General features: G+C 66.4%; 1 protein-coding gene across 4 annotated transcripts; it reads right to left on the bottom strand.

Moving 5' to 3' along the window:
* Window positions 1-835: 835 nt before the first annotated feature.
* On the bottom strand, window positions 836-9,731 carry LSM14B (LSM family member 14B). 4 transcript variants are annotated; one of them, XM_036010001.1, is made up of 10 exons: window positions 9,407-9,731; window positions 7,537-7,700; window positions 6,555-6,684; window positions 5,698-5,814; window positions 3,589-3,783; window positions 3,410-3,487; window positions 3,166-3,327; window positions 2,758-2,932; window positions 1,242-1,427; window positions 836-1,083 (listed from the first exon to the last, which is right to left on the bottom strand). In XM_036010001.1, exons 1-9 carry the CDS (start codon window positions 9,714-9,716, stop codon window positions 1,256-1,258), a joined length of 1,503 nt encoding a protein of 500 aa, XP_035865894.1. In that variant the 5' UTR covers window positions 9,717-9,731; the 3' UTR covers window positions 836-1,083; window positions 1,242-1,255. The 4 variants fall into 4 exon arrangements, with proteins under 4 accessions (XP_035865894.1, XP_028380216.1, XP_035865895.1 ...); XM_028524415.2 differs by having other exon boundaries at window positions 2,758-2,908; window positions 9,407-9,730; XM_036010002.1 differs by lacking the exon at window positions 5,698-5,814 and having other exon boundaries at window positions 9,407-9,730.
* Between the last annotated feature and the right edge of the window lie 10,573 nt (window positions 9,732-20,304).

Raw genomic sequence — 20,304 nt, 5'->3', positions numbered from 1 at the left:
GGCTCGGCGACCAGCGGACCCCGAGGCTGACCAGCCCACCCATGGCGTGTCGGTATGACGGGGTTCAGGCAGAGCCAGACCGGACCACTTACTTCAGAGCGGAGAACAAGTCTTAAAGTCTGCGTGTTTATTTTAATTACAATTTACATTACTCCAACAGAGCAGCCCTGTTGCTACATCCTAAGTCTTAGCCGTAAGTCCTATAAAAATAAACCCAAGCTTTACAGTAACTTAATACAGAACCAAAATCTTCAGAGCTGCCCGAGGGTCGGTCCCCATGGTGCTCCGGCTGGCCGCGACGCCCTGCCCCGGGGGGGCGCATGCTCGTGCCAGGGTGCCCCGCTCACGCATGCGACGGTGCACAGCCCGCCTCCCTCCCGCCGCCCACGAAAGAAACAACTATGTACAGCTCAGGGGAACGTGCTCTCGGTCGGCTGGCCTCTCGGGAAACGCAGGCTCACGTCCGAGAGGGGGAGCCGCCGACGGTGGCTGGAACCGAGCCCGTCCGGCCAGGCCAGGGGCGGAAGGCGGGGACACCACCCACACCGGGATCCCCCGAGGGCCAGGCTCTGAGTGGGCACAGCCCTCGGGGGCACCAGCCTCCGCCGCACCCCTCCAGGCGCCAGGCAGTCTGCGTGCTCACACAACATGATCTGTGGGGACCCCCTTTCCCTGCCCGGGGCCCAACCCCCGGGCCGCCCCTGCCTGGCTCCTGAGGCCCCACCAGTGGCAGCGAGGGCGCCAGGCCGGCCAGCAGCACCGGGCCCAGCAGGGGGACAGGGCTGCTCCTGGCGGCCGTGCAGCCAAACGGGATCTGCCTCCACTTTTCAAGTCCAAGTGAGGACCGGGCTTTCGCTCTAGAAACCTTTTTTCAAAATACAACCGTAGACCGGACTGTGCAAAACTGAAGAGGAAGGGGTCCAGAGGCCTGAGAGGTCTCCCCGAAACACCCCGAAAACAAGCGGAACCTCGTCCAAGGTGTGTGACGACGGGAACAAAAACGGTGAAGGGTGACCCGATGCAGGTCTGCTCGTGACTGCGGCGTCCTCACTCTGCCGTGTCCGCTGCTGCTTCGGCCAGAGCCTGGGGGGCCGAGGGGAGGGGGTTAGGGAAGGGGTGGGGAGAGGGGAGACCACCACGTGATGCACTGAAGCAGCAGCCCCGGCCGGGCCAGGGCTGCCCAGACCCCCCCCAACCCAGCACGGAGTCCTTTCTGCATGCTCCGCCCTCGGAGGACTCACCTCCGCCTGCCTCCCTACACGCGGCCGGTCCCGGCCCTGTGGGAGGTCGGGTTGCGCCGCGCAGTGCCACTGCCCCTGCCCCCTCGCAGTCCACCTCGGAATCCGCGGCCTCGGAGAAACCTCCCCGACACCCCGAAGGTCTCCGTGTTGAGCTTCCTCTCCTCGGCCCACGTGGTCCTCCTGGAACTGAACCAGACCACGGTGTGGGACTGACGGCAGGGGTGCCCAGCCAGCTGTCACAAGGGCCCAGGCACAAGGGCAGATGGCCACTGTGCTCCGGGAACAGTCGAGGGCCAGTGAGGGGGCGGCCAGCCAGCCCCAGTCCCCGACGCTGCAGGTGCACCCCGGCCAGTGCGTCCTCGGACCAGCCCGCTGGGCACACAACCCACCCCTCGGTCACCCAAGGCGAGCCTGAGACGTGAGGGCTGCCAAGGAGCCGCCCGGGCTGGCCTGGCCCCTGAGGCCCCAGGGACCCGCAGCAGATCCCTTCCTAACGGGCTCTACCGGACGAAGAGGGGCTGGCTGCACGGGCAGGGTCCCCACCACTGCGCTGACGCTGTGGGGGCGGCGGGGACCAGCACGGCACAGCCGCAGCACCCTGTGCTCCCCAAGCACCTCCAGTGAGGACCCACACCCGTCCCCAGTCTCGTTTACAGCAACGAGGCTGCGTCCCCTCGCTCCCTGGCCGCCGACGCGCTCCCCCCCCACCCCAGCAGCGGACCCGCCAGCCCGGCCTGGAAGCACTTCAGAAGCCGAGCCTCTCCCAGGCCCCGCTGAGACGCAGCCGCTCACTGCAGAAGCTCCGCGCCAAGGTGGCAGCCGGCCGCAGCCCGGGCCCTGAGCCTCTGGGCTCCCCACGGCGCAGAGTGGGGACCGGTCACCACCACGGCCCGCCGGCCCCACCCCTGCACCGCCCGCCCAGATCAGGCTGGGAGGCCCAGCGTGCTGCCCGCGTCGCCCGCCTTCACCCCGGTTCTCCCCGATGCGCGTTATCTCGTGTGCGCATCGCCCTCGCCCGCGCTCCCCGCCAGGAAGCCTCCGCGCAGCAGGCGGGGATCCCAGCACGCACCCCGTGTACCCCAGTGCTCAGTGTGCCCGGCGCCCCGCCTGCCCAGCGGGTGGGTCGGAGCCCCTGCACGCCCGCTCCATACGCTCCATGCAGAGCGCAGCCGGCGCACGGGCAACGCCGGAGCTTCGCACACAGCACAGACCCAGGCCCCCGCGTCCCGCCGTCAGGGAAGAGCACCCACAACAGCACCCTCTGAACGCCCTGCAGGTCGCCTCAGGCGGCAAGGGCCGAACGCCTCCAGGGTCAGCCGGGTCCAGGAGGCAAGCCCCCGACCACTGGGGCAGGCGGGGGAGCCCAGCCCGAAGGGAGAGCCCGAGGAGGGCTGCCCAAGCTGCTGACGCCGTGTCCACGGGGGCCACGCAGGAGCGGGCCCTGAGAGGCGCGCCCTGACCCTGAGCTGAGTGGGGGCACGGAGGGCGAGCGCCAGGGCCTCCCGCGTCCACCCACCTGGTCTTGAGCTCGGACGAGATGTTGTCGAAGAAGGACTTGGACTTGTCGTAGTAGCAGGAGGGCCCCAGGTGGTCCTCCTCGGCAGGGACCTCGTCACTCGGGGCCACCACCGCAGGGTCCTTCTCCTCTCCCTTCTCGGCTCTGTCGTCTGCAGCCAGAGGGGCGCCCTGAGCTGCGGGAGCAGGCAGCCGAGGCCCCTCTGTCCCGGGCAGGCCCTCCCGGCCCCTCGGCGGTGGCCCCTCCGTGCTAAGCGGCACCTCGCCCTGCAGCCCCCCCCCCCCGCCCCCGCCCCAGGGGGCACGTCCCAGTCACCCGCAGAGGGCGCAGCCCCGCTCCACCGCCCCCCCCCGCACTCGCTCCAGGAGGCTCTCCGGGGCGCGGGCGGCTCTCCTGCACGACGCAGACCTTTGAAGTTCAGCTTCTTCCTGAACTCCTTGTCCAGCTCCTCCCGGTCGAACTGGGCGTTCGCGCTCTCGAAGTCAAAGTCGCCCTCGAACCTGATGCTGTTCTCCTTGGTGTCAGCCGGGCGGCTCTGCCCCCGGGAGCGGTTCCTGGTGCGCCGGTTCCCTGCGGGCAGAGGGCGGTCAGGGCGGTCAGGGCAGGGCCCCCGCGGGCAGCGCCGAGCGCGGGCGGGCGGAGGCGCAGGTACCTGATCGCCTCCTCTGCGGCCTCCTGTTCTCGTCGTTGACCTGCGCGGGCGCCTGCACCGCGGCGGGCGGGCTCACATCTACGGCACCAGAGGGGACAGTGAGGCGGGCGCCCGCGGGGGCACAGCCCCCCCTCCCCCAGGGGACGGGGGCACAGGGCCCCAGGCAGCAGCGTGCGCACCCCAGGGAGCACGCGTCTCGGTGCTGCCGGTGCCCTTGCTGCTGGGTGGGGCCGCGCGCCCGTTGAGCTGCACCCCCACGGCACCCTTGCCGCTGGGCAGGAGCTTCTTGGCGTTCAGGTTGTCGAGGGAGCCGGTCTGGACGGCCTGCTCCACCATGGGGCTCTTCCCGGCAGGGACGGATGGGAAGCCAGCTCCTGCGTCAGGGAGGGAAGGAGAGGCGTGGTGAGAGGAGGGGAGAGGAGGGGAGAGGAGAGGTGGGGAGGGGAGAGGAGAGGAGAGGTGGGGAGGGGAGGGGAGGGGAGGGGAGGAGAGGCGTGGTGAGAAGAGGGGAGAGGTGGGGAGGGGAGGGGAGGGGAGAGGAGGGGAGAGGAGGGGAGAGGAGAGGAGAGGAGGGGAGAGGAGACAGCGCCCCACCCCCGCCAACACTCAGATTCAGGTCGCAGGTCGGGCGGGTGCGGCAACTGCCCAGCGAGGGTCCACCCGACACAGGCAAGGCCCTTGGCGGGACCCTCCTCTGCAGGAGCCCCCACAGCCAGGCCGGCTCCACGGGGAGCCCTGACCCCGGCTCCATGCTGGGACACCAGAGGAGAGAACGCCACCTGGCCGCCAGCGAGCACTCCCGGGAGGTTTAGGGACGGCTTTCCAGAAACCACACAGGTGTGGACCCCGAGGGGGCTCAGGGGCCCCGAGATGCTGGTGTGTTCCCGGTCTGAGAACGCGTGTGGAGCTGGTCCACGCTGAGTAAGCACCGCCCGGTCTGGGGTGGCCCAGAGAGCGCAGTGGTCGGCCACCGGAGCTAAGACGCAGGACACTGTCATCTTTGTGCAAGGACCGACAGACAGAAGGGGTGGGAAGGAGGACCCAAGCGGTAGTGGCAGAGACAGCCTGCACTGCTCTCAAGAGGAGAGGCCCACCCCGAGGAGCAGGCCCCAGGCTGCCCTTGGCAGTGGGGCTGCACTGCCGGCCCAGGACAGGGGCGCGCAGAAACAGAGCCCAGGAGGGGCCCTTGGAGGGACGTGCCCTGCTCACTCGCTGTCACTCCCCTCCGGCCCCGGCCTGGGGAGCGGGTGGTGCTCGGAGCTGGGAGACAGAAGCCAGCCCAGCCCTGACCGACCTCCAGGCCCCACCCTCAAGGGGCAGCCGGGGCGAGCGAGGACTGCACAGTTCACCGTTTCTCCCCGCTTCTCCCCAAGGAACAGAAACCAGAGGAATCACTGTGACAAAAGTCCTCGTTACCAGATCAAAGCGCTGCCCGAGCCGACTGGCCCCTGCAGGGTCCCTACGCTGGGCACCGCCCCAAAGCGCCTCCTCCGGCCCCTCACAGCCCTCCCCGAGTGACCCAGGTCCGGACTGCTTCCTCACCCCTGGAGGACGCGGACAAGAACCTCGGGCCCGCCTGCTCTTTGTGACGGGGCGGAGCGGTGTGCAGGGTCCCAAGAACAGCAGCACGTGCGCAGTAACTCGAGACGGGGGGAAAGCACTACTCCTTGGTAACCGCACACCAGGTGCAAGCACAGACTGACAGACACTGTCCTGGACGTCTCCGCCACGGTCCCCCACAGTGTGGGCGGGGGCTGCCTCTGGCAACACGGGCCGACACCACAACCTGGGCCAGACAGGACGAACCACTGCCAGCCGAAGCCCAGAAACTCCCGCCCGGACCGCTGCCGGCAGCCAGCTGGCGTGGCACAGCGAGGCATGAACGAGCCGGTCGTCGGGCCCACGCCGTTCACCTGTCAACGGCTCAGACTGGTCACTGCACTTTAAAGCGGCCTCATGACGTGGAGCCCCCCGAACCCCAGAGCAGCGTGCGGGCCGCCCCACCACGCAGGCCCCGCAGGAGCGGCAGTCCCCGGGAGACGGACCCCCGCACAGCAGGTGGAGCCGAGAGTGGCAGGCACGGTGCAGGTCGAACCGGAGCCGGGTCCCCCGGCTCCCTGACCCTCCTTCCGCGAGTTAGTTACTGAGCCAGCGCCACGTGCTGGACCAGAGACACGGCTCAACCGGCCCACGGGCTCGGCGCTCTGCCGCAGCCAGGCCCCCTGGCCCACGCTTCACCCCTCGCCCCCGGATGGCAGGACAGCGCGCAGCTCTCCAGAACGCCGTACCCTTGGAGGCGAGCTGGTGTGGCTCTGAGGACGGGTCGGGCTCGGAGACGGGCTGCGGAGACGGAGAGGAGCTGGGGCTGGAGGCTGCGGCTGAGGCCGGGGGGCTCACCAGCTTCTCTGAAAGGGGAGAGGAGAGAAGAGCACAGAGGGGGGCACAGGTGAGCGGCGAGGAGCTCGCCCCGCGCCCGGCAGGCTCGGAGAGGCTGAGTGTCTGCCCGGGGCGCCCCGCTCGCACAGACCTCGTCTGGGACCCGGGGAGCCGGCCGAAGGGCGCTGCCACACCCGAGGCAGCAGTGACGGCAGCGGGGCTCCCTGGAGCTCAGGCCCCACAGAACCGCCGAGGGCCCGATCGCAGCTTGTCGCTGCAGAGCTCCGGCTGGGGCCGGGGGCCCTTGCTCTGCGCGTGTGGGCGGCCTCAGCCCAGGGCTGTTCCCCCGGAGGAAGGGGAGGCTCTGCGTGAGGTGCTTTCGGGGGACCGGGAGAAGGCGGTGGGGGTGCTGCCTCGCAGTCTCACGTCTACAGGCTCACAGACGGGCGGGCAAGCAGGCGCACCGCGGTTACACCTGCTGGTGATCACCGGGCCTTTGAGGCGGAGGTGCCTTGGCCTCCCCCCAGCAAGGCCGACACCCAGACGCACCTGGGCTTGGGTCGTCTGTTCCGAAACCCAAACCGCCGCCCCTCCCCTCCGTGCCCGGTCACCCAGCGCAGCAGCCCTGACGTTGCACTGAGTCACGCACTGAGTATGCCCTACGGGCTGAGCGGGACAGGAACACAGTGCCGCCCCCCCCCCCATGGAGCCAAGGCCCCGAGCCCCGAGCGCAGGGCGCAGCCCCACAGCAGGGAGAGCGGGTACTCACCTAGGCCCAAGGAGGCTGCGTACTGCTGGCTGAGCAGGGAGCTGGCGGCCAGCTGGCTGTAGGGCGGCATCCCGCGGAAGGGGCTGTAAGGCACGTGCGGCTGGAAGGAGGAGCCCGAGCCCAGGGAAGACTGAGCAAGGGCACACGCAGGTGAGGGAGGGGCCGGGAGCACCCTTCAGGCAAAGGCGGCCGCCCGCTCTGCCGGCCTGCTTCCCGGGGGCTCGGCTGGCTCCCGGGGGTCTCGGGGAGTTCACCGCCGTCTCCTCCACATCCCGTCCCCAGCCCCACCTGCCCAGGCGATTCTCACTGGGGTTCCTCCCCGACTCCCGCCTTTGGCCCCCCCACTGCCTGCCATCAGGTGGTCAGCGCTCTCTGCAAGGGAGCTGGGGTGCCGCGCTGGGCTGACCCTGCCCACAGCAAGGAGTGCAGCCGCGGGGACCACTCCCAGTCCCCCAGGCGCCCCTGGGGGCTCCTCCACGCCGCACCCCCCGAGCCTCCCGCAGAGAAGCTGACGTACATTTACCTTGTAAGTTAAGAGAACGTTAACCCAGGCTCCCCGCTCACCCTGGGCCAAGCACCCCTGTTCCCCAGGCCCAGGAGGCGGCCCCCAGCACTGCGAGTCACCCCCGGGGCGGGGGCAGGGGCGGGGGCAGGACAGCACGCCCGCAGGCCCGGCCCCCACCCGCGCCACGGGGGCTGTCGACTGACCCCGCCAGAAAGGACGCACGAACGCGACACCCCGAGAACAGCCTCCCGCCCCGCACCTGGCACTGACACGCACACGCACCGCCTGTCTCGCTCCCCTCACACCCGACTGCGGGCCTGGGACCCAAGGCTTCCCCAGCAACACTGGCGGCCTGGACGAAAAACTAAGTGACTTGTCACTAAGAGGCCACCCCTCCCTCGAGTATTCCGGCCAAACAGGGACAGCAAGCTCCCCTCGGAGCCGCGCCCCCTCCCCGGCGAGGGCCCACGCACTCACTTGGACGATGGCGGGGTCCTGAGGGAGCGTGTGCGGCGCCTTCGGGGGCTCGCACACCGTGATGTCTTTGATGTCGCTGCCCCGGAAGATGATGTACTCGTAGATCTCCTCCCGCGGGGGCGCAGGCCTGTCCGTGGGCCGGTCCTCGGTGCCGAAGGACCGCACTGGGGAGCGGAGACGGGCACCGTCAGCGGTGTCCCCAGCCTCGTGCACTCGGTCGGCGCCCTCCGGGCTGGGTGCCCACGGTGCTACCCTTCCACCCCCATTTCCGACGGACAGCACCCACGAGACCCCCGCTGGCAGAGCGCCGAGAAGCTCTGGGTCAGAGATGCCGACAGGGAGCGACCCCTGCGCCCGGCAGTCGCACGAAACCGCGTTGCCAGGCGGGAGCACGGAAAGCCCGGCGCCCGCCGCAGAGCAGGGTCTGCGCGGTGGGCTGAGAGCCCCCCCCAGCTGCTGTCCGAGCCCACGCCGCGCCCCGGGCAGGCCGTTTTCTCCGGAGAGAGCCGCAGGGATCCCGCACAGCCAGCCTGGGCGGAGCCACCGCACAGACAATGGGCGAGGGGGGCGGGAACTTGACACCCACCCCCAGCTTCTGTGTCTAGCAAGGGAACTCGCTGCGGCCGCAGGAGCCCAGCTGAGCCCCTCCTCGGGCCTGGGGGCAGCCCCCGCTGCAGACCCGGCTCCTCTGGGTCTCAGCCTCCCCACCTGGGACACCAAACGGAGTCGACCGCCCGGGGCACAGGCGCACGCGCGCAGCTCCGGACATAGAACTACCCCCCCCCCGCCCCCCGGAGCAGCGCAGCCCACCCCACGACGGGAGCGCCAGGCTCTGCAAGGACCCGGGCTCCGGGCCTGGGGCCCCGCGGACCGAGGTGCGGGCGAGCTCGGGCTTGACCCCTAGCTAACGGCTGACTGCCGGTTCTCCGGCCCCCAAGACCCCCCCCCGCCCCCGCAGACCGGGCTGCACGCAGCACCGCCCTGGGAGAAGCAGAGAAAGGGCACTCGCCATCTTTCCCGGAGAACGCAGACAAAGAAACTTTGAGGCGCCCTCCTGCCTCCGCGAGGCCGGGGAGAAGCCGCGGCGCAGCCGCCCAGGGCGGCTCGGGGTGGCCCCCGGGCGCACACACACAGTCCTGCCGCCGAAGGGCAGACCCCCGGGCGAACGCGGGGCAGGGTGGGCAGACGCTCCGAATGCCGGCGCTCGGCCGCAGCGCCGTCCCGGCGGCAGGTCCCGCCCAGACGAGTTATTAGTCCAGGCCCCGGGCCCCGCTGCTTAATGGGTTCCAGAAGGGCCCGCGGGAGCCCGCTCCCCGCACCCCCGGCCCCTCGCCCCGCCCCCGCGGGGACCGGGTCCCGGCGCCAGCGGCCCCCCGGGCAGGTGGGGAGCAAGCGGCGGCGACCCCCACCTGCAGCGGTGGGCCGCGCGCGGGAGGCGGCGGCGCGGCGCCCCGGGAGCTGGACCCGCCCCGCCTCCCCGCCTCCCCGCCCCGCCGCCGGCTGGGCGGGCCGGCCGCACACAATAACGCCGCGGCCGGGGAGACCATTGTCCCGACGCGCCCGGGGGAGCGGAGCGGAGGCCCGGAGGGAGGGGAGCCGGGACGCCCGGAGGTGCGGGCGGGCGGGCGGGCGGGGGGCGCCCGGGCCGCGGGGGGCGGGGGCGCCCGGAGGACAAGGGCCGGCGCGGGGCGGGCTGCAAGCGAGGGCCCGCGGGGCAGGGAGTGGCCGGCGGGGAGGGCCCGCGGGGCGGGGGGAGGGGCGGCCGGGGGCGGCGGGCCCGGGAGCGCGGCGCCCGGGCCGGGGGCCCCGGGTGGGGGCGGGGCGGGGCTGTTGGCGCGGGCGGGCGGTTGGGGCGGCGGCGGGCCGCTACCTTTGGCGAGCGCCACGGTGGAGTTGTCCGTGTCGATGGTGTAGAGGATGCCCTCGTAGCGGATCTGCGCCTTGGAGATGAGGCTGATCTTGCTGCCCAGGTACGGGGTGCCCGACGAGCCGCTCATGGCGACGGCCGCCCGGCCGCGCCCGGCCCGCTCGCCTTCGCGCGGTCGCCTGGCCGTCCGCTCCGCCCGCGCGCCTCCACGCCGCCGGCCGAGGGGCCCGCGCGGGGACCAGCGAGTGAGTGGCGGCGCGCGGCCGGGGTCTCTGAGGGGAGCGCGGGGGAGGAGGGGCCGCAGCAGCCACATCCGGGGCTTCGCGCCGCCACGCCCCGCCCCTCACGCTCGCCGCCCATTGGCGCACTGCGCTGGCCGCCCTTTAAATATGGCCGCGCCGCCCGCCTGGGGGCGGGCCCGCGCCCGCGCCTGCGTAGCGAGCCCCGCCCGCCCGCCTGGCTTTTCCCTACTCTCCGCCTCCTACTTAGGTCCGCTCCCGGCGGGCCCCGCGCTGGGTGGGAGCACGAGACCAGGCGGGCTGGCCTAGGGGAGGGGTGGGAATCGGGCGCCGCGGAACGCGCGTGCGCGGGGCGGGTGGGCGGGGTCGGAGGAGCAGAGTAAGTAGGCGGAGTTGGGGGCTGGGGGCGGGGCAGGGCGCGCGTGTGCTGGGCGGGGACGGAGCCCTAGGCCCCGCCCGCCGCGCGTGCCAGCTCCGCCCCGGCCCCGGCGCCTGGGCTTGCAGACTGCTGTGCTGGCCTCGGTTTTCTTTCCGCGGACGCGTGCTCGCAGCTTTTTGCCCTCCCTGGGCGGGAGAGTCGACCAGCTGAGATGCGTCCCGACTCCTCCCCCTTCCCCAGCACCTGCGGGCCGGCTTGGGGGGTTTCCCTGTCCAAGCAGTAAAGCGTGGGGATTCCCTGTCTTGGGGGGTAAAGCCGGGGTTGGGCGTCCTTGTCCTGTGGGGGGGGGGTTAAACCGGGGTGGGGGTTCTTCCTGTCCCGCAGGGCGACCGCGCAGGCCGCTGTTTGGGGGGCGAAGTCTGGAGGTAGGCGAGGTCTCTGCTCCCCGGGGCGAAGTCGGCGGTGCCCTCCAGGCGCGGGGCGCAGTAGTAGCTGTGGGTAACGGACACTTCCGGCACGCCGGTCACTAAATGAAACGAGCTGAGAGCTTCTTCCCTTTAACTCTACCCCTCCCCCAAACTTGCGCTGACGTTTCCTGTCCTTAAAATAAATCGCACCGCCACCAGGGCCTCAAAGCCCCGCCTAACGTGCCCTGCCAGTCGCTTTGCCCGGAGCTCCCGAGGCCTGGCCCAGCCCCCTGCCTGTGAAGTGGAGGAACGGGCCGCCCTCCGTGGGCTCAGACCCGTCTTCCCCGCCCAGGGCGCAGCTCCAGTAGTGACTGCGTGCGCCGTGCGCTTGCTTTTTGTCTGCCTCTCCACCGTACACGTCAGGTCAGGGGCCACTGGAATACTGGAATAAATACTGGAAAACAGCTTAGTGGGTGGTGACCAGTATTTTATGAAAATAAAACCGAAGGAAATAGAAAATAACAGGGAGGCTCCTGCGTCGAGTGTCGCTTTGTGAAGCAATTATTTCACTTATGTGTAGATTTCAAGTGGGTACTTGTTTCAGATGTGAGATGTGTTTCTTTCCGCGCGAGAAAGCGCTGGACGAAAAAGGGAAAGCCGCTTCAGAGAAGTCGCCCACCAGGCAACACAAGGGCGTTCTGACTCCCCTCTCCCAGCACAGTCCAGGGGAGCAGGCGTCTGCCCTTCGTGAACCCCTCGTCCCAGCAGCTCCAGGCAACATCCAGTGAAAGAACAGTAACGGGTTTGAGAAAAGGGTGGATTAGAAGAGCAAATGGAAAGGTCTTCAAAGCTATCTGCCAAAATGTACATGTACGTTCCACAGTTGCTTCTCGGCTCCCGCAAAGTTCTGCTGGTGAGAATGAGGGCAGCCAAGCCCCAGTAAGAGAGGGCAGTGACGGGGCCTCCCCCTCCCCCAGGGGTGCCCCTGTCTGCGGTAGGTGCTGCCCCAGGTCTCTGGAGCGCCTCGTGTCCTCCTCGCCCCCACTTTCAGGTCCAGATAATGACATGCCCAAGGTCACGGATTCAGGGTGTGTGTGTGTGTTGGGGGTGGGGCTGCATTCTTCACTGACAGAGCTGACTCTATCTCGGAAAAGGGAATTGGACCCAGAGCCCCAGGACCAGGGTGGGGTGCACTTCCTGGGCACCTGCGAGAGCTCCTCAGGGTCCTGGGTGTGAGTGTAGCCAGGTATCTCCCTGAGGAGGTTCACTGCAGTGCACATAAGTAGGCAGGGCAAAGGCTAAAAATACCCACCACGCACAGGTCCAGGGATGCCGGCGCTGCCGTTCATTCCGTGGTCTCCGGCGCAGAGTGGAAGTCCCTTTCGAAAGGTCGGAGAAGGGGCAGGTGTGCTGCAACCTGAACTTGACCCAGGAGCCAATCCATGTGGCCTGTTGGGGAGACACAGCTGCCTGGCACCTCCATCTTAAATAGCTGCTCACGGTGCCCACCCACTGGGTGACCCCTGAGCCGTAGACTCCTGCGCAGGGGGTCTAGGGGGACAAGCTGAGAATCTGGAAAACCTGGGATGGTCAGGCTCCCTGCCTCGGTTTCTGCGTTCACCGAGTGGAGATTGCGGCTCCTCTGCCCGTCTCGCGGGTGGGTGTGAGGGTCTCAGAAGACAGGGCCTGAGTGGGGCCAGGGCCCCCACAGCAGAGGCCTGGCGTGCAGAGGGCCCCAGAGGCAGCTGGCGAGGTCTCTGCGGCAGCCGCAAGCTGCTTTCTAAGCGCCTGCTGTGTGTGGAGGGGGGTGGGGAGAGGTGAAGCGGCCCCTGAGAAAAGCAGCAGCTGTGGCCGTGTAGACCGGGGACCCTGCCCTGGGTGCCATTGCCAGCCTAGCTGGGGTCACGCGGCCAGCGCCCTGCAGTCGGTGGGGGGCACACATCCCAGGGAACCCTTCTGTAACTCCAACATACAGCTTAAGAAGGAAGATCGCACAGCTGTTGATTTCACGGTGTCGATGCTCAGCAGGGACAAACAGAACAGGTGGCTTGGTTCAAAGAAATGCCGGGAACAGGCAGCAGAGGTCTGAAGTGTCGGGTGAGCCAGCGAGGCTGGACCTCCTGGCCTGTCCCCTCCTCCCCCCTGGACCTGGCACCGGGAGGGGCAGGCGCTCACCCTGCCTGGCCCAGCCAGCAGGCAGGGCGAGGAGGGGACGCAGTGGGCTGTGCCCGGCGGTCAGGGATGGCCCCGAAGGTGTCCCCAGGAGGTCACTGGGCAGGGAAAGGGGCTGGGAGGCCCAGGGAGGGTGGGCCAGGGCCCCTGACCCGAGCAGTGTCTCTGAGCGCAGCAGACAGCAGGGAGGGTGGAGCTGGTCTTGCATGGGCAGAGACTGTCCCTGGGTATGACCTGCTCTAGGATCCTGCCGAATCCAGCCCCTCCCGCACTGCGCCTGCAGCTTCCTGCACCTCGAACCCTCTCTCTCCCCCTTCCCCTTCTCTACTTTCCTCTCTCCACCCCCTCCTCTACTCCCCTCCCCACCCCGCCCCCAGCCGGGGCACGCCCTCCCCCAGCTGCTGCGGAGCAGGTGCCAGGCAGCAGGGATGTGGGAGGCCGAGACTCAGGGCGCCTCCCGCCCCCCTGCACCCCTCGTGGGGCTCCTCTGCTGGCCTCCACTGGTCTCGGGTTCTAGCCCAGAGCCACCTCCCGGACATTGCCTCCTGGCGGTTCCCCAGGGGAGAGGGGAAAGGATGACAAAAGCCACTGAGGCCATGGCCAGGGTGAGGAAATGGCATGTAGGGCCCATGGTGGCGTAGGGCTCAGGTGGTTCGAGGTGGCGCCTGTGCCTACGGAAGAGCCTGGGGCACTGGGCATGCGTACACCTCAGGGCAGCGAGCGGCGAGAGAGACACACACGCGTGGACGATGAAGGGGCCGGCTCCAGGCTGGCCCCGGTGTGCAGGCCATAGGAAGTCGGGCGGGCAGTCCCTGGGGCCCGATGGATGGGAGGGGACGGCACGGGGGCACCTTCAGGGCAGCCACGGGTGCTGTTGACTCAGGTGTACACGTTCCATTTGTGAAAATCCATCAGGCTGAACACTCGTGACCGGAGCTCCCTCCTGCACACGTGTTGCCCTGGAGCCGGTCCTCCGCCCTCTCACTAAGCGGCCGGGGTGGCTGGTGTGGGCTGAGGCCCCTCTGCCCGCCCAGCGTGCCTGGCCTGTCTCCAGCCCTGGGAGGTGGGACGCTGCCCTTCGGCGGCCAGGAAACCGGCCTGGGCAGGGTGCTCAGCCAGGGCCACGCAGCCAGCGCATGGCAGGACAGGGACTCCGGAGTAGCACCAGCCTGGGGGGCGGAGTAGCAGCAGCGAGGTCTGCCCCCGAGGCAGATGGTCCTGAGGCTGGAGCTGGACACTGGGAGGGGGTGAGGCGGAGCGGGGGGGTGGGGGGACAGTGAGGGCAGTGAGTCGAGAGACTCCCTCCTTGCTTTCGCCCTCTCTCCACCCCATGCGGAGGATACAGGACGAGAACTCCAAGGCTGGGCGCCTGCCTGATGATTCGTGAGTGCCAGCGTGGCCAAGCCCCAGCCCAGACCCAGAGCGGCGTCCTGGGCAGACGGTGGTGGTGGCGGCAGAGGCCAGGAGGGACAGTCCAGGCTCCCCAAAGCCTGTCCTCACCGGACGGTGCCCGTCCGTCTTGGTGGTGCATGCTGGCTGAGCCTCGCAGCTTCTCTGGGGTACAGCCCCTCTCCTCCTGTAGGAGCCCAGCTATGTGGTGACCCAACTGGTTATAAGCCTGGTGGCCTGGCCAGGCTGTGGGGACAGCTCCCTGTTGTCTCCCGAGGGAGAGAATTCTGCACTGCCTCCCCGGGGTGGGGGGGCAGAGGCCCCACCCGCAGACTCGGCTGGGGCAAAGGCGCTGTCTGAGGAGCCAGGCTCTGCGTGTGCACCTTGTAGTCCCCGCCCCCGGGGGGGTCCCACCAGGGCCCTGCCCTGCTGTTGGCGTAACTGTCAAGCTCAGCTGAGCACCCAGCTGCCTTCGAAGTTCAGCCGCCGCCGTGGCTCTAGCATCTGGACGGGAACTGGAGTTTTTCTGCTCTTCTGCCTGCGATGGGGGGTGTGGGCCCCTTTGAAGCCGCTAATGACACTGGGGCCCTCCTCTCAGTTTGCGATTGCTTGTTAATTGCCCTCCTTGTTAACAGCGCTCCAGGTCCATTGCAAACAGCTGAACCGGTTTGTATCGTGACCCTGGGCCACCGCTGGCTCCTGCTGGCCCCTCACCAGCGCCTTCTTCCCAGTCATCCCCGGGGGCTGGTCTGGCTTGTGTGCACCCCCCACACCAGGGACTGGCCCCTCGCTGACCCGGCACCAACCTCCCACCCCTCTGCCCCTAGCCTCAGCTCCTCGGTTCTCCAGGCAGCGGGTGCGAGGTGGAGTCAGGGATGTGAAAGGGTTCTGGAGAAGTCACACCTTCCAGAGGAGAAAAGGGGGAGCGGGACTGTGGGGGGACTGTGGCCGGAGTGCCACAGCACACTGCCCACGAGAGGGGGCCCCTGGTGCTGGAAACAGCTGCCCTTGTGCCCCCTCCCTGCTCAGCTGGGGCTGGGGTCGCTGCGAGGAGCTGGAGGGCCCAGCTCGCCCCGCCCCGCGCCCCTGGGTGGGCATGCTTCCAGGGAGCAGTGTGAGCCGCGCTCCCACGCCTGCCCGAGAGGCCCTCAGCACTGGTGGGATCCGTCCCTGGGTGGGGGGTGGGGCCCATCCTGTGAAGGGAGGCTGTTTCCCACCCCACGCAGACCTCCCAGAGCAGATGAGCCCCATCGGCCGCTGAGCAGGAGGGACCCTCCCTCAGCCCCGGGGTCGCCCTCTGACCCGGCCGTCCCGCTCCAAGGGACAGGCCCACCATGAGAAGTGAAAACAAACGTCCCCATGAAACCTGGCACACGAGTGTTCACAGCAACCCTGTTCCACAACGGAAAACGACTCAAGTGCCCTTCCACAGACGCACGGGCGAACCTCTGTGGCCCACGCACATGGCGGAACGTGGCTCCCACGCCCGCCACAACGTGGACGAGCCTCACTCAGAAGAAACTCGGTGCTGAACACGAGGAGCCCGTCCCGGGAGGCCACGCTCCTGTCCCGTGTGATCCCATTTCCGTGGAGTGTCCACAGCAGCGGGCGGGACCCCCGGAGACGGGGAATCAACGGGGGCCAGGGGCCTGGGACGGGAGGGTGGGGCGGGAAGGCGTCAAGCAGGGGCGTCAGACTCCTTTCCCCGGGGCCACAGCAGCCTCGGTGGCCTCCAGAGGGCCGGGTGGGACTTCAGGACTGTGCACGTGCAACTGCTCCTTAGCAGTGAGTGAGAGCTCAGCGCTGTCTCCAGGTAGAAGAGCAAGGTGCTTGGCGGATAGAACATGATGGAGGGCCGGGTTCAGTCCGCAGGCCTCGTGTTTGCCGCCCGTGAGTTAGCAGAACACATGCGTGCGTTGAAGAAGATTTGGAAATTGCGGGGAAAACACAGAAAGGGAAGCCCCTGTGAGCACCCATCCCAGCTCCTGGCTGCAGCCTTTCCCTGGAGGCCTGGGGGGGCCCACCTGGGCCAGTTTGGCTTCCGACCCATCAAGTCCTCTTGGTCCCGGTGGTCTGGGAGCTGGAGCCGGAAGCAGGCGTCCCCTCGGGGTCTCTGGGTCATCGGTTCCTGTTTCAGGCATGAGCCGTGGTTCTTTCTCTTGACTCAGGTTGGCCGTGGAGGTCCAGCAGGGCATCTGGCTCCTCGTGAGAAGACTGGACCCTTGTCCACTCTGGAGCCCGCTGATGTTTTTGCTCTATGTAAGCTTTAAAAACAGCTTGTGGGCCCTGGCTGGTGTGGCTCAGTGAATTGGGCGATGTCCTGCGAACCGGAAGGTCACAGGTTTGATTCCCAGTCAGGGCCCACGCCTGGGTTGCAGGCCAGGTCCCCAGGTAGGAGTGTGCAAGAGGCTAACAATCGATGTATCTCCCACACACTGGTGTTTTCTCCCCCTCTTTCTACTTCCCTTCCCCTCTCTCTAAAAGTAAATAAAGTGTTTGTTTTTTTTTTTTTTTAAAAACCAGCATGTGGGTCTCGGGGCAGGACGTTAATCTGTGAACTGTTTCTGAACAAGCCAGCCCACTTGGGTGGCATCTGGATGCCACAGTGACTTGGGCGTGAGCCCGGGGGCAGTTTCCCTGTGCAAGAGGACCCGCTTTTCTCCCCCAGAGAGGAGGCCCACTGGCCTGCTTGTGACTTCTGACCTCAGATGGCACGTGTCTGGGGTTCTGGGGGAGGGGGGTGCAGCTTGCCCCCCCTCCGCACTGCGTTGGAGCAGCCAGTCTTAACCTCGGTGGGCTCGGGAATCACTTGGAGAGACTTCTCAGAAAGCAGGCAGCCGCATCCGCCAGAACCCCGCAGTGGAACTCCTGGAGAGGCGGGGCACCCCTGAGGCACACCTGTGCAGGTGCGGCCCGTGGGCACGCACAGTGTCTCTGGTTTACTCTGTATGCCTCACGCAGGTGAAAGGGTGAACGTCCCACTGCGTCTTCTAACAACAGCAAACACCTGTGCACCTGCCCTCCTGCCCGAGAGGTGCCGCGCCCCCACACTCGGGCCCCTTCCTCGGGAGCGGTCTTCAGTGGAGAGCCCCGCTCAGCCCGTCCCCGCCCAGGCTGGCTGAGCCCCTGCCCCTGGTCTGGGGTGTCTCTGGCTTTGGTTCCCCAGGGGTGGGAGGAGCGTGGCCCAGCTTGGGGCAGGGGTCCAGCTTGGGGCAGGGGTCCTAACCCCAGGTCCAGCTGGTTCGGACACTTTCAAGCAGGGTCTGGACACCAGGGCGGTGCTACAGACTGCCCCCCGCCCCCCCCCCCCACTGAGGAAGATTATTGACTCTCACCATCACCTAACTGCATAGGGGACCCCGACTTCTGGGACCTTGCAGGTTAGCCGAGGTGGTAAAACCTGCAAGTATAGCCCTGGCTGGTGGGGCTCAGTGGATCAAGCGCCAGTCTGCAAACCAAAGGGTCACCAGTTCGATCCCCAGTCAGGGCACATACAAGAATCAACCAATGAATGTAAATCAGTGGAATGATAAATCGGTGTTTTCTTTCTGTGTCTCTTCCTGCTTCCTCTCTCTCCCTCTCTCTCTGTCTCTCATTTAACAAATAAAAAAAGAAAAAGGAAGGAACTCTGACAAAGGAAGGAACTCTGACACATGTTACACCATGGGTGCACCTTGGGGCTGTTATACTCAGTGACAGAAGCCGGTCGCAGAAGGACCGATACTGTGGGATTCCACTTGACGGAAGCACTTGGAGTTGTCAGGTTCACAGGGTCCCAAAGTGCGATGGTGGGGCGGGGGCTATGGTTGAACGGGGACAGCGTGTCAGTTGGAGAAGGAGGAACTGCCGGAAGTCTATCGCACGACAGCTCACACGGTCTCGGGCAGGAACGGCACACATGCAGGGGCCACGGCGGTAAACCGCACGCCACCCTGTTTTGCCCACAGCTGGAAGGAAGGCTGCCGCGGAGACAGACGGCTGTGCCGGGGAGACTGCCCCGGCCGGCCGCCGGAGAAGGCGGGGAGCTTGGGTCTGGTCCCCGTGCTCCAACGACTTCTCGGGGGCCACAGGCAGGTCACTGGCGGTCTCGGGGCCAGGGCTGCCCTGTGCTCCAGAGCAGGGGGTTGTCCCAGGCGTCCCGGCTCGCGGAGCCGCGTGGGCACGGGCTCTGGTCCTCAGGGGTGACGTCTGCACAGAAACGCACACATCGGTTGGTCAGCACGTCCTCGGGACCGAGCATGCCCTGTCTGAACGGACCCCTGTCTGTCTGTCCATCCCTCGGCTGTTGGACAGCCCGGTGTGTGTGTGGGGGGTCACGGGCAGGGCTGCTCCGGCCGTCCCAGCCCTTTCCCGGGGCACAGCAGCCCCGCTTTGTGGTGGTGGGTCCAGAGCCGTCTCACCCGCCTTTGCCCGGTGACCAGTCCCCCCGTCTGTCCACCCTGGAGGGGACCTGCCCACCCCAGTCTTCTGCCCCCTTCCCGACCTCGCCCAGGCCCTACTCGGCCGGCCGGCTGCCTCCCTGCTGTGTCCGTGGCGTCCTGTGGGGTGTTCTGAAGACGGTCCCGCTTACCGGTGTCCTCTCTCTCTGGGGTTCAGCGCTCTGGGGCCCCGTGAAAACCCTTCACCTACTCCGAGGTCCTAAACGCATTTCCTTCTAACAGTTCGATTATCTCGCTGTTCCTGTTCAGGTCTTGGGTTCGGTGGGGGGCAATGTTTCTGTTCGGTGTGAGCCAAGACCCACGTGCCGCCCAGATGAGGGCCAGAGGACCCTGCCCTGGGAACCAACACCCGTTCCCACTGCCGGGCACCCTCCGCTCTGTCATGAGTAGGCGGACTGGGTATATGTGACCTTCGGAGCCTATTCCACCCCTCGGCCTAGTGGCCTGTTCTTGCAGCCGGTCTCCGCTCTCCTCGGCGTTCGATGGCCCCGAGGGTGGGTCGGGTGGGTCCTCAGCCTGGGTCTTTCCCGAGAGGACCGTGGCCGTGCTGGACCCTCTGTGTTCCCGTACGCATTTCAGAATCAGCGGGTCGACACCTCACATCAGCATTAGAAGTGCAACTCCTTGCATGCACCGCTTCCATTGCAGCCTATGCCTTCTGGTGTTGTTTTTTCTTCCTTTTTTAAAAAAGATTTTACTCATTTATTTATTTTTAGAGAGAGGGGGAAGGGAGGGAGAAGGACAGAGAGAGAAACATTGTCCAGGTCTCGTACGCCCTCAACCAGGGACCTGGCTTGCGCCCCAGGCCTATGCCCTGACTGGGAATCGAACAGGCGACCTTCCGGTTCCCAGGCCGGCCCTCAAGCCACGGAGTCACACCAGCTGGGGCCAAGGTTGTGTTTTCAATAACAGGCGGTTGCAAACATTTCCGAATTTCCCTTTGTTTTTTTTTTTTTTTGACTCAATGGTTATTCAAGTATCTCCAAATAACGGGAGTTTTCGTAGCGATCTTGTTGATTTTAATGTAATTGCAGTGTAACAAAGGAGCACTTGGTGTGATTTCAGCCCTTTCCCGTGAGCCCAGCATTTGGCTTGTCCTGCCGCCTGTGCTGCGCGCGGCAGGAAAGAACGTCTTGGTGTCGCATGCGATAAACACCAGGTCAAACAGCTCATGGTGTTGTTGGCGTCATTTGTGTCCTGAGCGTTTGCCATTGCTGAGAGATAGGTGTCACAATCCCCAGCAATAATTGTTGAATTATGCCTTTCTCTGTTTCGTTCTGTCAACTTAAAAAAAAAATGACTGGTGGTACTTTCTTTTTTTAAAATTTTACTTATTGATTTTAGAGAGAGAAAAGGAGGGGGCGGGGGAGAAAGAGTTGTTCCACTCATGGACGCATTCATCAGGTGATGCTTTGATTCTTGCAGGTGCCCTGACCGGGGATCGAACCCACAACCTTGGTGTATCAGGGACAGTGTTCCAACCAACTGAGCTACCCAGCCAGGGCTAATTCTACCACTTTTTGCTTCATGTATTTGGAAGCTCTTACAACTTTTCTCTTCGTGCTGAGTTGCCATGGTTCATGGCAGTGCTCCTGCACTGAGATCCCTTGTACCTGGCTGACGGTCTGGGCGATGACGGTACTTCTCCTGAAAGCAGCACGTGGATTGGTTGCTCCCCTTACCGATGCATTCCCTGCATTCGTTGGTTGGTTCTCGCATGTGCACTGACCAGGAATCAAACTCACAACCTTGGTGCATCAGGACGACACTGTAACCGACTGAGCGGCCTGGCCAGGGCTTGCTCTTTTTTCTTTTTCTTTTCTTTCTTTTTTTTTGAGAATGGCTGACATTCCCCACTTGTTTGTATACTGAGTAA

Source organism: Phyllostomus discolor, chromosome 9 (assembly GCF_004126475.2).
Source record: "Phyllostomus discolor isolate MPI-MPIP mPhyDis1 chromosome 9, mPhyDis1.pri.v3, whole genome shotgun sequence".
Lineage (NCBI taxonomy): Eukaryota > Metazoa > Chordata > Mammalia > Chiroptera > Phyllostomidae > Phyllostomus > Phyllostomus discolor.
This window is presented reverse-complemented; position numbering and strand designations above follow the sequence as displayed.